The sequence below is a fragment of the Oncorhynchus clarkii genome, chromosome 2 (genome assembly GCF_045791955.1).
Source record: "Oncorhynchus clarkii lewisi isolate Uvic-CL-2024 chromosome 2, UVic_Ocla_1.0, whole genome shotgun sequence".
In the NCBI taxonomy this organism is placed as follows: Eukaryota; Metazoa; Chordata; class Actinopteri; order Salmoniformes; family Salmonidae; genus Oncorhynchus; species Oncorhynchus clarkii.
In genome coordinates, this window is record NC_092148.1 from 68,986,337 (window position 1) to 69,000,994 (window position 14,658).

Sequence of the window (14,658 nt, forward strand, 5' to 3'; positions counted from 1 at the left end):
CCCACCTGTGGACGTCGGGCCCTCATACCACCCTCATGGAGTCTGTTTCTGACCGTTTGAGCAGACACATGCACATTTGTGGCCTGCTGGAGGTCATTTTGCAGGGCTCTGGCAGTGCTCCTCCTGCTCCTCCTTGTACAAAGGCGGAGGTAGCGGTCCTGCTGCTGGGTTGTTGCCCTCCTATTTTTAGATTAACTAACTTCTTAGTAATGACTCGGGACGTCGGTTTTGATACGAAAGCTTATTTTAGTAAGAATACTTGTTTACGTTACATTTAACAACAATTGTTTTGGTACAGAGCAATGCAGGTAAGATGCTATCGGAAAGTCGGCCACAATCACAAGCACCTGCACATAATTGGCGCGTTATCACTCATTCCTCTCGCAAGGCATTCTGGGACTTGCAGTCAAAAAGCGTAATTCAACACAACCCAATACAATTACATATGCAAATAAATCTAAAGAAATATCTTTAGATACAGCTCAAAGAATAAACTTAAACATTAACTCTGTAACACATTAAAGTTACAACATCCTCCCCCCCGATGAACAATTGTGTTCATCTAGATCTCTAGGCAGTATATCAACTGAATAGGTCTCCTCAACAAAGTCCCTTAAGCAGTACGAACTGAACATGATCTAACTAAGCCATCTCGGCCTGGAAACAGTTCCTCAATCTTTCCTAGTTTCCAGGTTTGTCTGGGTAGGTTATCTTCTCCAATGAGTACAACGTCACCCGCTTTCAGTGGGGTGGGCTGTGGTGTGTCACAGCGGTGTGCTGACTTTAGATCCAGCAAGTAGTCCCTTCGCCAACTGTTCCAGAAACTGGTCACAAGTCTCTGCCTGTACTTCCATCTGCGTGTCATTTCCCCCTTGTTTAACGTTGGGTGCTGAGTGTCAGCTGGAAATGGCTTTGGAGGCAAAGAGGTTAGTCTTTTACCCAACAGGAAGTGTGCTGGGGTCAGGGGTTGTGGTTCATCCACCTCATTGTGCACGAAGGTCAGAGGCCTAGAATTTAGGATAGCTTCAACCTCTGTCAGGACTGTGCATATCTCTTCAAAATTAAGTGAAGCTCTCCCAAGAACCTTTCGCAGGCATGTTTTTACTGACCTGATGAGTCTTTCCCAGAATCCGCCCCACCAGGCTGCTCGCTCTGCGATGAACCTCCAGGTGATGCCCCTTTCTGAGAAGAACGCCAAGAGTTGGGGCTCTTCGATTGCCTTCCACAGCTCTTTCAAGTCCTGATCAGCTCTCTTGAACGTTTTTGCATTGTCTGAGTAGATAACCTTGCATAATCCTCTCCTTGAGATTAATCTTTTTAGAGCTAACAAGAATGCCTCTGTTGACTGATCTGAGACCAGTTCCAAATGCACTGCTCTGGTTACAGCACAAGTGAACAGTGCAATGTATGACTTCTTCACAGAACCATTTTCTTTCACATAGAGCGGTCCTGCAAAATCCACACCTGTGACTTTGAATGGTGGGGATTCAGTTATTCTGTCTTTTGGTAAAGGCGCAGTGACCTGCTGTCCGGCCCTTGCCTTGAATCTCTTGCACACTATACATCTTGCCACTGTGCTCTTGACTAGCTGCCTAGCACTCAAGATCCAGTATCGCTCTCTGATTTGTACTAGAGTGTCTCTTGCTCCAGAATGCATCACCTTCTCATGGTGGTACTGTATCAGCATTTCTGAGTATCTGGACTTATTGGGCAGAACCCATGGGTGCTGCTCTCCGAATGTGAAGTTGGACTGTTGCAGTCTTCCTCCTACACTGAGTAGTTCGTGTTCGTCCAGGAAAGGTTTCAGTGCTCTGATTTTACAGTCATTGTTTAGGCTTTTTCCTGCCTTCAGTAGTTTGATCTCCTGTCCGAAACTCTGCTGTTGTTACCTTAATCCAGTACTTTTCTGCATCGAACAGTTCGTCAGCAGTCAGTTCACCTTGCATCTTTATGGTTGTACGAGCATTGGCTATGAATCTCTTTATCCAGGCGGTGACTCTGAACACTCTTTTCAGTTTGCTGTACCTTTCAAGCTCCAACACAGGTTCAGTGCTGTCTGTGCTGTTTGCTGCAAGTTGTACAGTAACCTGGCAACTGGACTTGAGTTCTATATTCACCTCTTCCGGAACCTTGTTATCATCAGTCTCTTCGGACTGATTGGATGATGTCAGAATTCTGGGTCCATTCCACCATAGCTCGCTCTGTGTCAAGTTTCTAACAGTTTGTCCTCTTGTAGGGAGGTCAGCTGGATTAGTTGTCCCTTCAATATGTGACCATGACTCTGGATTGGTCAAGGACTGGATCTCTGTCACTCTGTTCGCAACAAACTGTTTCCATTTCTGAGCTGAGCTGCAAATCCAATGCAGCACGATCATCGAGTCTGTCCACATGTTGATCTGGTTTTCTTCCATTTTCAGTGTGGTCATCAAGTTGTTTGCTAGTCTCGCTCCAATCACAGCTCCCATGAGCTCCAGGCGTGGCAGCGTCATTTTCTTAAGTGGGGCTACCCTGGACTTGGATGCGACTAGACTTGTTGTTTCCCTGTCTTGTGACTCACCTTGCAAGTAAGCTACTGCTCTGTAAGCCCTTTCACTTGCATCACAGAACACGTGTAGTTTCAGGGTGTGGTTATTCTGTGGCCGCATGTCTGTTCTGTACCACCTTGGTATGGTGAGCTGGTGTAACTGGGGTAGTTCTGAACACCACTGTTGCCATTCTCGTGTCAGATCAGGTGGTAATTCTTCGTCCCAGCTGAGTCCCCTCTCCCACATTTCCTGGAACATGCACTTGATCCTGATGGTGAAGGGAGTTAAGAAACCAAGAGGGTCGAAGATACGTGCAGACGACTGCAGAACACTTCTCTTTGTGTTTTCCTTTTGCTTTAGAATGCTCAGTAGCGGCCTGAGGTCAAACACAAAGTCATCCGTTTCCGGCCTCCATACTAAACCTAAAACCTTCAGCACTACTCCTTGTGTTTGTAACGTCAACGGGTGGTCAGTTGTCGTACTCTCCTCCCATTTTGTTTTCAATTCAGGAGAATTGGTCATCCACTTGCAGAGGTCCATGCCTGCATTCGACAGCATTCACTTTACAGTTGTTGTCACAAGGTAAGCCTCTTCAACATTGCGTGAACTTGCAATGAAGTCATCTACGTAGAGTGACTCTCTCAGTATCTCTACAACTTCTGGTTGTTCTGTTTCATATTGTTTCAGGTGCTTCCTGATTGTAGCTGCCAGCAAAAATGGACTTGGGGAAGCTCCAAATACCACTATTTTCATCCTCAGCACACGCAGCTCCTCTTCATTTTCTCCCCTTGGTGGGCCAGTGAGCCATAGAAATCTCACGGCGTCTCTGTCTCTCTCTGCTAGGGATATCTGCAGGAAAGCTTTCTTGATGTCTGCCATGAATGCGATCTCATGTAGTCTGAACTTTATCAGAACGCTGAGCAGATCCGGATTCAGGTTCGGTCCTGTGAGTAGACAGTCATTGAGAGATGGACAGCCATCTTCATGGGACGAGGCATCAAACACCACTCTCAGTTTTGTTGTCACCTTATCTTCTCGGAGTACTGCATGGTGAGGTAAGTAGTATTTTACGTTGTCTGCACTTGATGCGTTGTCCTTGGACACGTCCTCTGCCATATCTTGTTGTAAGTAGTCTTCTACTATTTCATTGTATCTGCTGTACAACGTCACATCCTTCTTCAGTCTTTTCTTCAGACATTCAAACCGTTTCTTGGCGATTCTATAGTTGTCTTGGAGTTCTGGCATTTCTCGTTTCCATGGCAACTCCACATGGTATCGCCCATCTTTGAAGGTGGTTGTTTCCTCAAACCTTTGTAGAGCCTCGTTTTCCTCTGAGTTCTGTGTTTTCTCGCTTAGAATACCCAGAGACTCAAGCTCCCAGAATGCATTCAGTTGCTTGGAGACTAGTGTGTCTTCAAGTGGGATGAACATGCAAGTTGCCTCGGTGACACTTGACATGGACACGGGTCCCTGCACCGACCATCCAAAGGTGCTCTCTAAAGCAACTAGCGTCTCCGTCAGTCGCTCCACTCTGCCTGATACTATCTGCCAGTAGTAGTCTGCTCCTATCAGGACAGATAGTTCAGGATCATTGTCATCTCCTGGAAAGTCTGCGAGCTGCAGTCCCCTTTTACTGAGCTCATACTGAATCCGTTCACCAGGAACCTTCATCACAGCTGTTCACACTTGTGGGGTTTCAATTGCCTCTATCTCTATTCTCTGATGTTTGTCCCAGACATTCTCCAAGATGACTTTCACTGTGTTGCGTTGGGACGTTACTGCGGCAGAGGAGCCAAACGTGTGAAGAGTGAGTGCCTCTTGTCTGATTACTGGTAGCTTCAAGCCCTTCACAAGGTTTTCATGTATGAAGCTTCTCTGACTGCCTCCATCTAGTAAGCAACGAGCTATCTTCCTGCCCGATGGGCCTTCTACCCATGCCTTTGCCGTTTGTAGCAACACAGTGTTCTGTCCATCTGGTTTCATCTTCACTGAATGGGGAATAACTGAGGAAACAACAGCATCTACAGAAACAGTAGGGGGTTGCACCTCACTCCTCTTACTGGTACAAACCGCAATGTGATGTCTGCTTCCACATGTTGCACATGACACATCTTTGACTTTACAGAATTTTGCTATGTGTCTCTGTCCTAAACATACAAAGCATCTTCCCATGTTCTTTAGTTTCTCTTTGCGTGTAGCAATATTGTAGTCAGGGCAGTTTTCTGATTTGTGGTCTGCACTGTCACAAAATAGACACGTTCGCTGTTCCTCCTGACTGGCTGTATGCAGTGCTGCAGCAGAGGGCATGTTGGGTCTTTTTGGTTTCATTTCATTGGAGAAGCATGACTTGTTCCATGGTTTGCTCTCTTTCTGTTGGTTGTATGATCTTGTCATTTGTAGCGCTCTCTCCCTGCTCTGAACCTCTTTCTGTAGGAAACTGATAATCTCAGACACTTTCCATTCATCATCTACTCCCCTCTGACGACTATAGTCAAGAGCTATGTCCTCTGGAATCATCTGCAGTAAGATTGGGAATAGTAGGCTTCCATAGGATTCTGACACTACACCCAGTGATTCCAGGCTCCTAATCTGAATTTCACATTCATCATATAGCTGCCTCAATGCATTTAGATCAGAGGATTTCTTCACAGGTGTGAGATTCAGCAGCTTTGACATATGAGCACTAATCACAAGATCTTTCCTTCCAAATCTGCTCTTGAGTAGAGTGATTGCATTATCATAATTACTGTCTGTTAACATCAGTCCTGCTACTGCCTTTGCAGCTGGTCCAGTGAGATATGTTTTCAGATAGGTAAACTTCTCTTTTTTACACAGTGAATCATTGTTGTGAATAGCAGTCTCATATTGGCTCCAAAACTCCTGCCACATACTGACATCTCCATAGAATTTCTCAATAATCAACTTCGGTAGCCTTACTGAGTTAGCCTCACTCACCCGGGCTGGTAGTGGATTGACGTCCTGTTTCTTCGTTATCACTCTTTGTGCACGACTCTAAAGCATGATAATGCGTTCTTTGTAATCCTCCGTGCATGCAATCTCTGCCTCCAATCCGTCCAATGGCGTTAACTGTTCAATTCCACAATCGAGTTCAAACAAACTGTCCTCCTTAGTTGATAACAATTCCAACAATGTACTCAAGTGATCGGTATCCGGATTTGACTGGAATATTTCCACGTCAATCTGATTCAAAATCCGCGTTGTTGCGCCTCGAATGGTACCCCGCTTTCGTCTCATTCTTTCTGCTTCATGCCGACGTTCCTCCTCAGCCATTTCAGCCACTTCTTCGTCGCAGCTCATATCCCGGGTTTCGGTACCAAATTTTAGATTAACTAACTTCTTAGTAATGACTCGGGACGTCGATTTTGATACAAAAGCTTATTTTAGTAAGAATACTTGTTTACGTTACATTTAACAACAATTGTTTTGGTACAGAGCAATGCAGGTAAGATGCTATCGGAAAGTCAGCCACAATCACAAGCACCTGCACATAATTGGCGCGTTATCACTCATTCCTCTCGCAAGGCATTCTGGGACTTGCAGTCAAAAAGTGTAATTCAACACAACCCAATACAATTACATATGCAAATAAATCTAAAGAAATATCTTTAGATACAGCTCAAAGAATAAACTTAAACATTAACTCTGTTACACATTAAAGTTACAACACCTATGGCCTCCTCCACGTCTCCTGATGTACTGGCCTGTCTCCTGGTAGCGCCTCCATGCTCTGGACACTACGCTGACAGACACAGCAAACCTTCTTGCCACAGCTCGCATTGATGTGCCATCCTGGATGAGCTGCACTACCTGAGCCACTTGTGTGGGTTGTAGACTCCGTCTCATGCTACCACTAGAGTGAAAGTACCGCCAGCATTCAAAAGTGACCAAAACATCAGCCAGGAAGCGTAGGAACTGAGAAGTGGTCTGTGGTTACCACCTGCAGAGCCACTCCTTTATTGGGGGTGTCTTGCTAATTGCCTATAATTTCCACCTGTTGTCTATTCCATTTGCACAACAGCATGTGAAATTTATTGCCAATCAGTGTTGCTTCCTAAGTGGACAGTTTGATTTCACAGAAGTGTGATTGACTTGGAGTTACATTGTGTTGTTTAAGTGTTCCCTTTATTTTTTTGAGCAGTGTATATCGCGTTCAGCCAAGCTCAATAACGCAATGCATGCACACACTCCTATTGAATATGCATTCACCTGTATTGTGGATAGGCCTACCGCTACCACTCAAGACGTAGCTGTCTTGATTTACCCAGTTTAAAATAAATGATGTAGTTAGGTTAGTAAAAAGTCTATTTTTATTTATTTATTTTATTTATTCATACATGGCTGTCTCTGAAAAATGTTGATGCAAAATGTTTTCAATGTAATGATATTGAACTCAAACGTTGCCCAGAGCAGTCGCTGAGTTGTTAAGTTTGTGACTTTGGCTAATATGACTTCTTTTTTTGCAGTGGTATTGAGTAATATGAGGGTATCAAACATTGTGATACTAAACCTGGTATTGGTATCAAAGTAAAAATTCTGGCATCGTGAAAACACTATTGAGTATTGTGGGAGCGGTAGACGTGGCTTTGGAACAAGAGGTGAAGTGCAGTGGAAGAGAAGGTGTCTGTCAGACTCCTCTGATTTGAACGGAGACTTTACACCCAGTAAAATATTGTCAGTGTGTCATCGCAGTATCACCCATTACACAGAGAGCAGCTGCTTTCTGTCTGTCTGTTGTGGTGTAGTGTTCGATGTTACATCGTTAGGAGAAAGGTTAATCAGACAGTTATTGTATGCTCTCTTCTGGGATGTAGAGCTGTGGAGGTCTTGAGAGGGTCCAGGACCATTCAGCAGGCTAGATGGTGCGTATACCTGAAATTAACAGTTGTGGAAAAAGATCCCCAAACATTTTTGGGGGTGAAAGAAGTTGAACATTCTTATTTTAATCAATTTCAGACATGAAACATAATCTATGACTGTAATCGTGTAATTTTATGTATTTGGGATGTTTTCAGTGTATTTTGAACACTCAGACGATAAAAAAGAGTGCACAAAAATCACAAAAAGTGAACTTTAATTAACTGATTCAACTCTGACAGCCCTAGTATTTTCACCTTAACTCTCAGTACTGTAGAAAAACATTAGGCCTAGCCTAATTTTTAGACTGTAGAGATTCAGTGCCTTCAGAAATTATTCGTACTCCTTTATTTATTACACATTTTGTTGTGTTACAGCCTGAATTCAAAATGGATTCAATATTTTTTTCTCAGGCATCTACACACATACCTAATGATGACAAAGTGAAAACAACATGGTCACGTGAAAAGGAAATATGGAAATATCATATTTACATAAACTACCGGTCAGAAGTTTTAGAACACATTCTTATTCAAGAGTTTTTCTTTATTTTTACTATTTTATACATTGTAGAATAATAGTGAAGACATCAAAACTGTGAAAAAACACTAATGCAATCATGTTGTAACCAAAAAAGTGTTAAACAAATCAAAATCTATTTTATATTTGAGAATCTTTAAAGTAGCCACCCTTTGCCTTGATGGCAGCTTTGCACATGGCATTATCTCAACCAGCTTCATTAGGAATGCTTTTCCAACAGTCTTGAAGGAATTCCCACATATTCTGAGCACTTGTTTGCTTTTCCTTTACTCTGCGGTCTGACTCATCACAAGCCATCTCAATTTGGTTGAGGTCAGGGGATTGTGGAGGCCAGGTCATCAGATGCAGCACTCCATCACTCTCTTTCTTGGTCAAATAGTCTTGGTGTGTTGGGTCATTGTCCTGTTAAAAAACAAATGATAGTCCAACTAATACAAACCAGATGGGATGGCGTATCGCTGCAGAATGATGTGGTAGCCATGCTGGTTAAGTGTGCCTTGAATTCTAAATAAATCACAGACAGTCACTAGCAAAGCACTCCCACACCATCACACCACCACCTCCATGCTTCTTGGCCCAAGCAAGTTTCTTCTTCTTATTGGTGTCCTTTTGTAGTGGTTTCTTTGCAGCAAATCTCATCTGAACAGTTGATGTTGAGATTTGTCTGTAACTTGAACTCTGTGAAACATTTATTTGGGCTGAAATTTCTGGGGCTGGTAGCTCTAATGAACTTATCCTCTGCAGCAGAGGTAACTCTGGGTCTTCCTTCCCAGTGGCGGTCCTCATGAGAGCCAGCTTCATCATAGCTCTTGATGGTTTTTGCGACTGCACTTGAATAAACTTTCAAAGTTCTTGAAATGTTCCATATTGACTGACCTTTGTCTTAAAGTAATGATGGACTGTTGTTTCTCTTTGCTTATTTGAGCTGTGCTTGCCATAATATGGACTTGGTCTTTTACCAAATAGGGCTATCTTCTGTATACCAACCCTACCTTGTCAGAACACAACTGATTGGCTCAGAGTGTTTCTGGGTAAGTCTCTAAGAGCTTTCCACACCTGGATTGTGCAACATTTGCCTATTATTATTTTCATAATTCTTCAAGCTCTGTTAAATTGGTTGTTGATCATTGGCCATAGATGTTCAAGTAGATTTAAGTCAGAACTGTAACTCGCCCACTAAGGAACATTCACTGTCTTTTTGGTAAGCAACTCCAGTGTAGATGCAGCCTTGTGTTTGAGTTTATTGTCCTGCTGAAAGGTGAATATGTCTCCCAGTGTCTGTTAGAAAGCAGACTAAACCATGTTTCTCTTCAAGGATTTTTTATGTGTTGGCCAGTGACAAAAAAAATCTAAATTTAAGCCATTTTAAATTCAGGCTATAACACAACAAAATAAATAAATAGTCTGAATACTTTATGAAAGCAGTGGATCTGCTAGTGCATGCCTCTTCTCGTTCTCACCTCTTTAGCCTATAGTTCTCTCCCTCCTCTAATTCCACAGCATCTCTCTTGGATCATTTTTCTTCTCACCCTATCTGCTTTTCTCTCTCTCTCTCTGCTAGGCTCTGGTATTGACTCAGTGGTCTGTCTTTGCAATGACTGTGGTGCTGTTGTCTTGTGTTGTAGTTTGTATCTTCTCTTTTTCTCTCTCTTTCTGTACTAATGGTGTGTGTTGTTCTGGCCCAGCATTGGGTAACACACGCTCTTACAAACTGCTAGACTGGAATAGTGTTGCTGCAGGTACCTCCCTCCTTCTACTGGTTTCACACACTGGAGACATGGCAGCTCACACACACACACACGCAACTATGGGTGTGCAAACATCCTGTTAATCCTCCAGGCTAAATCTCTGTCAGTGTTTTGGTGCAGTAGTCACTAGCCAATCTTTCACTGAGCTGCCATCTCTCTCTTGTCTTTGTGTGTGTGTGCTGAGCATGTGCTAAACCCCCCCCCCCCCCCCCCGCTTGGCTAGCCCACCCTACCAGGCTGCTCCTGCTACAGCAGTCTGTAACGCAATGCATCCCTAATGCTCCCCTAACCCAGCAAAGCATCTGCATTGTGGACAAACCTGTCCAGGTTCACACAAAGATAGTCTGGGCATGTGCATATCATCCCTGGCTTCCACTGGGCCGTATTCATACAGGGAGGGGGGAAAAGGCAAGAGACTGGAGGGGGGTACATGAATGAAGGGAGGGAGTGCAACGGAGAGTAGTGTAGTGAGATAAAGACAGGGCTGAGGTGGTTTAGACTATGTGATGAATGAATATGGCCCTCTGCCCATGAGCGTGCACATGTTCATGAGCTCGCCCTTGCGCGTGCACGTGATGTGAGCTTCCCTATGAGACATGCTGCTTCTTTTAGAGAGGACGCTGCTCTGGTTCTGTTACGCCTGATCCATCCATCTTCCTCCCATTCTCTCTCTCTCTCTAACTCTCTCTCTCTCACTCTCTCTCTCTGTCTCTCTGTGTCTCTCTGTTTCTCTGTGTGTCTCGCTGTCTCTCTCTCTTTCTCTCTCTCTCTCTCTCTCTCTCTCTCTCTCTGTGTCTCTCTCTCTCTCTCTCTGTTGTGTGCATGTGGCCTGTCCAAGGAGGTATGGCGTGGACCAATGGTCATTATTAAGGACCCATGGTTCAGCCTCCACCAAATGTCCCTCATTTAAATATGATGAATGCTCTGAGATGGTCTCCTCTCCTCCTCCTTTCCTGGCCTTATTGTGTTCAGGGGGCACAGAACCTGGAGATAACGTTTTGAAACAGGAAGACACTTCCTGAACTTGTCCAATAAGAATACTCTTATTCGTTTTCCATTTTCAAAATGTTTAGCTTTGGTGTGCCCTACTGAACCCCTCCTGTAATGGGCATGAAGGTAAGGAGATGCAGGGGACTTGGGACGCCACCCCATTACTCCACCCACTAGATCCCTGTCTTCCTGTGATTGGCTGGCCTGGAGATAATGCTATAGGAGATGAGAACAGCCCAGACACTAACTAAACACCTTCATTGTCTTCATATTTGTCATCAACATCATGTTCACTGTGTTACAAACTGACAGTTGGCTAAGTGGTATCTGCTTGCTATGATGCACCTTTTAGCCAAATCAGCTAAATGTGTCAGTTGATTCTCTGTTGGTCAGACAGATCTATTTGCTGATAGTTGCTAGTTTCTAATAGTCAGTTGTTTCCGATAGTAGCTAGTTTCCGATAGTAGCTAGTTTCCGATAGTAGCTAGTTTCTGATAGTAGCTAGTTTCCGTCACTGATTTCTGATAGTTTCTTCCAAAAGTTTGTTTGTGATAGTCAATACATTTCTGAAAGTTGCCAGTTTCTGATGGTCAGCTAATTTCTGATAGTTGCTAGATTCTGGTAGACAAACAGTCAGTCAGGTAGCCAGCCAGTGTGTCTGTGCGTGTATCGCTATGAATGTGTGACTGTGTGTATCTGTGTATGACGGTGTGTGTGTGTGTGTGTGTGTGTTGCAGATGAGCCAGAGACGAGGGACGCGTGGTGGGAGGAGATTCGTCAGGAGATCAAGTCTCATGCCAAAGCCCTGGGTTGCCACGCTGTGGTGGGATACAGCGAGAGTACCACCATCTGGTACATTACACACACCATACTTAGACCAACCTCTATTTCAAGGTCTGTTTGATGGGCAAAGAAAGTGATTTAATTTTATACTAATTTTAACATCCCCATATCACCCTCTACTCCCCTCTCCCCTCCGCCCACAGTGAGGAGGTGTGTATCCTGTCTGCGTCGGGCACGGCGGCCATGTTGAATCCCAGGTTCATGCGCGAGGGCTGTTTGGACGCCGGCGGCAGCGACCAAAGGTTGTCAAGGCAACCACCCCTCGGCATGGTTGGGTCGGAGAGGGCAGAGGGGGAAGTTAGCTCATCTTGGCTGGGGTAGGAACACACACACACTGTGTTGGATGGGTGTTAGTGTAGGGGTGAAAGAACCTGAGTGGCCGGGAGGGTTTTAGACTAATTAACCTAGTCATGGGTTACTTCTAAATGGACAGTGGTGTAATGAGGCAGCTGGTAGCCTAGCGGTTAAGAGCGTTGGGCCAGTAACCGAAAGGTCGCCGGTTCACCGAGCTGACTAAGTGGATATACTGCTGATGTGTCCTTGAGCAAGGCACTTAACCCTAATTGCTCCGGTCACTCTGGATAAGAGCATCTGCTAAATGACTTAATGTAAAATGTTAATGAATGAATGAATTTCATAGCTTTTTAGCATACTTTCTGAGCAGTGTGTGTGTATTCCAGGTTTGATGATGCGTCACCCCCTAGCTGTGGATTTTGTCACATCCCATATGATGAGTTCAACATGCCGTTCCCAGCTCAGCTCACATACTGCTACCACTGTAGGAGACAGAAGGTCCCTGACGTGCTCTTTACTACCATAGACCTACCTGCTGAGGCTGCTGTTACTGGGAAGGGCTGCCTCATACAGGCCAGGTAACGCATACACTACCACTACAAACATATATCCTGTCTTTGTGTTGTTCCTCTAAACTGTTTCCTATGAAGAAGGTGGCCCAGGGAGGCTTGTGTGTAATGTTGTGTTATATTGCAGGTTGTGTCGTACCAAGAAGGTGGCCCAGGGAGGTGTGTGTGTAATGTTGTGTTATATTGCAGGATGTGTCGTACCAAGAAGGTGGCCCAGGGAGGCTTGTGTGTAATGTTGTGTTATATTGCAGGTTGTGTCGTACCAAGAAGGTGGCCCAGGGAGGCTTGTGTGCAATGTTGTGTTATATTGCAGGTTGTGTCGTACCAAGAAGGTGGCCCAGGGAGGTGTGTGTGTAATGTTGTGTTATATTGCAGGTTGTGTCGTACCAAGAAGAAGGCCCAAGGGGAGGTGAATGCCACAGCCATCTCTAACCTCCTCCCCTTCATGGAGTATGAGCTACACACCCAGTTGATGAACAAACTGAAGCTGCGCTGCATGAACGCTCTGTTTGGGCTCCGCATTCAGATCAGTGTGGGAGAAAACATGCTCCTAGGACTAGCTGTAAGTCCTGTGTTTGAGTGTGTGCGTCTGTGAGACCCCCTCCTCATGTCTGTTACAAGGTGTGTATCTGACGTGTGTGTGTGTGTGTGTGTGTGTCCAGTCTGCAACGGGTGTATACCTGTCAGCTCTTCCAGCTCCAGGTGGTATCCAGATAGCTGGTAAGACCCCCAGTGACCTGAGCTATGACCAACACATTTCAACCATGCAGAAGCGCATCAACGACACCATCGCCATGAATAAGGAGCTCTACAACATACACCCCCCGGTGAGAGAGAGACAAACACACACACACAAGTCTGTGTGGAACATCATAGTTAATTCCTCTCTGTGTCTTTCTCTGGTTATTAAGAAGTTATTTACGTTGGACCCTGAGGCGTTCACTGACCTGAATACAGTACTAGCATGCCCAATTAGAGTGATGCATGGCACATTAGCCTCGGCACATTAGCCTCTCTATTAATCACAGCTTTATATGAGTACCCCACCCTCTAAAATCACAGATTCACAGCTCTAGGTTAGTCTAGATTCACAGCTTTATGATAGTCGAGAATCACAGCTTTGTCTAAGTACAGTCTAGAATCACAGCTCTATGCGAGTACACTCTCACACACATTAAAATGTGTGTGTGTGATTATCACTAATATAGAAACGTACTCTGATGATTGCACAATATTGGGTGTGGGTAGAATTGGGTGTGATTAGGAATGACCTAATCATTCTACTTAGTGTGAGGTTTGAACTGATGGTGTTTCTATGGTGACTAACTCAGCGTCTCACAACCCGGACAGGGATGGACAGACACACACACAAACACACATATTGTTGAGTTGTTGTTATTGTTGTTGTAGGAGTGTATAGAGGAGGTGGTGGGGTCTCCTATCCCTGACAGACAGCGGTCCAGACTGTTCAGGTCTACCTCTGAGAGTTCAGATGAGCTGTCAGAACTAGACCTGTCCCACGGCAAGAAGGACGCCTTCGTACTGGAGGTATGGTTGGCTGTGTGCACTGTACTGTAGGGTGTGTGTACCGTAGGGGTGTGTGTTATGTTGGATGTGTAATTGTAGTGTGTGGGCATATGATCTGTAAAGGATCTGAAAAAACAAATAAAGCAACACCTCACGGCACATCGCCTCTCCCCCATGTGACCTACTTGTTGTGTGTATGTACTGACATGTATGTGTAACTGATAGATGCACACACACACTACATGTTCATGTTTTTAAATGTATGGAAATTGTAGTATTTTGTCAAAATGTATTTTTGGTTATGTGTTGGACCCCAGTAAGACTAGCTGTACCATTAGTGTCGGCTAATGGAGATCCTAATAAATCACATCAAATCTGTGTGTTCATGCTTTTCTTCTCATGTCTTTAGATTGATGACACTGATGCAGTAGAGGACATCCAATCCCTTCTCACTGATGCCCCCATGCCTGCAGGTACACACACACACACACACACACACACACACACACACACACACACACACACACTGTTCTACAAGAAATGTTCTATTCTATTCAGCTATGCTCTTTTACGATGTCTGTCCATCTACCTGTCTCTCTCTCCAGGGTTTTACAGCTGTAACACGGAGGTCATGCCTGGGATTTACAATTGGACTTCAGGGCTACAGGTCAGACTCACACACTGAAACACTGCTACTACTACCACTACTACTGTACTTCTACTACTACTGCTCCTCACAATTGGCCC

At 44.6% G+C, this 14,658-nt stretch overlaps 1 protein-coding gene across 3 annotated transcripts in view; it reads left to right on the top strand.

The window, feature by feature from the left end:
* The window catches only part of LOC139372815 (C2 calcium dependent domain containing 5), a 64,218-nt gene that overhangs the window by 32,505 nt on the left and 17,055 nt on the right, over window positions 1-14,658 (top strand). For all 3 annotated transcript variants that reach the window (XM_071112642.1, XM_071112624.1, XM_071112633.1), the window contains 8 exons: window positions 11,416-11,530; window positions 11,665-11,838; window positions 12,202-12,393; window positions 12,760-12,946; window positions 13,047-13,211; window positions 13,795-13,932; window positions 14,321-14,384; window positions 14,517-14,578. In XM_071112642.1, coding sequence (XP_070968743.1) covers window positions 11,416-11,530; window positions 11,665-11,838; window positions 12,202-12,393; window positions 12,760-12,946; window positions 13,047-13,211; window positions 13,795-13,932; window positions 14,321-14,384; window positions 14,517-14,578 — 1,097 coding nt within the window. The remainder of the gene's footprint in view (window positions 1-11,415; window positions 11,531-11,664; window positions 11,839-12,201; window positions 12,394-12,759; window positions 12,947-13,046; window positions 13,212-13,794; window positions 13,933-14,320; window positions 14,385-14,516; window positions 14,579-14,658) is intronic.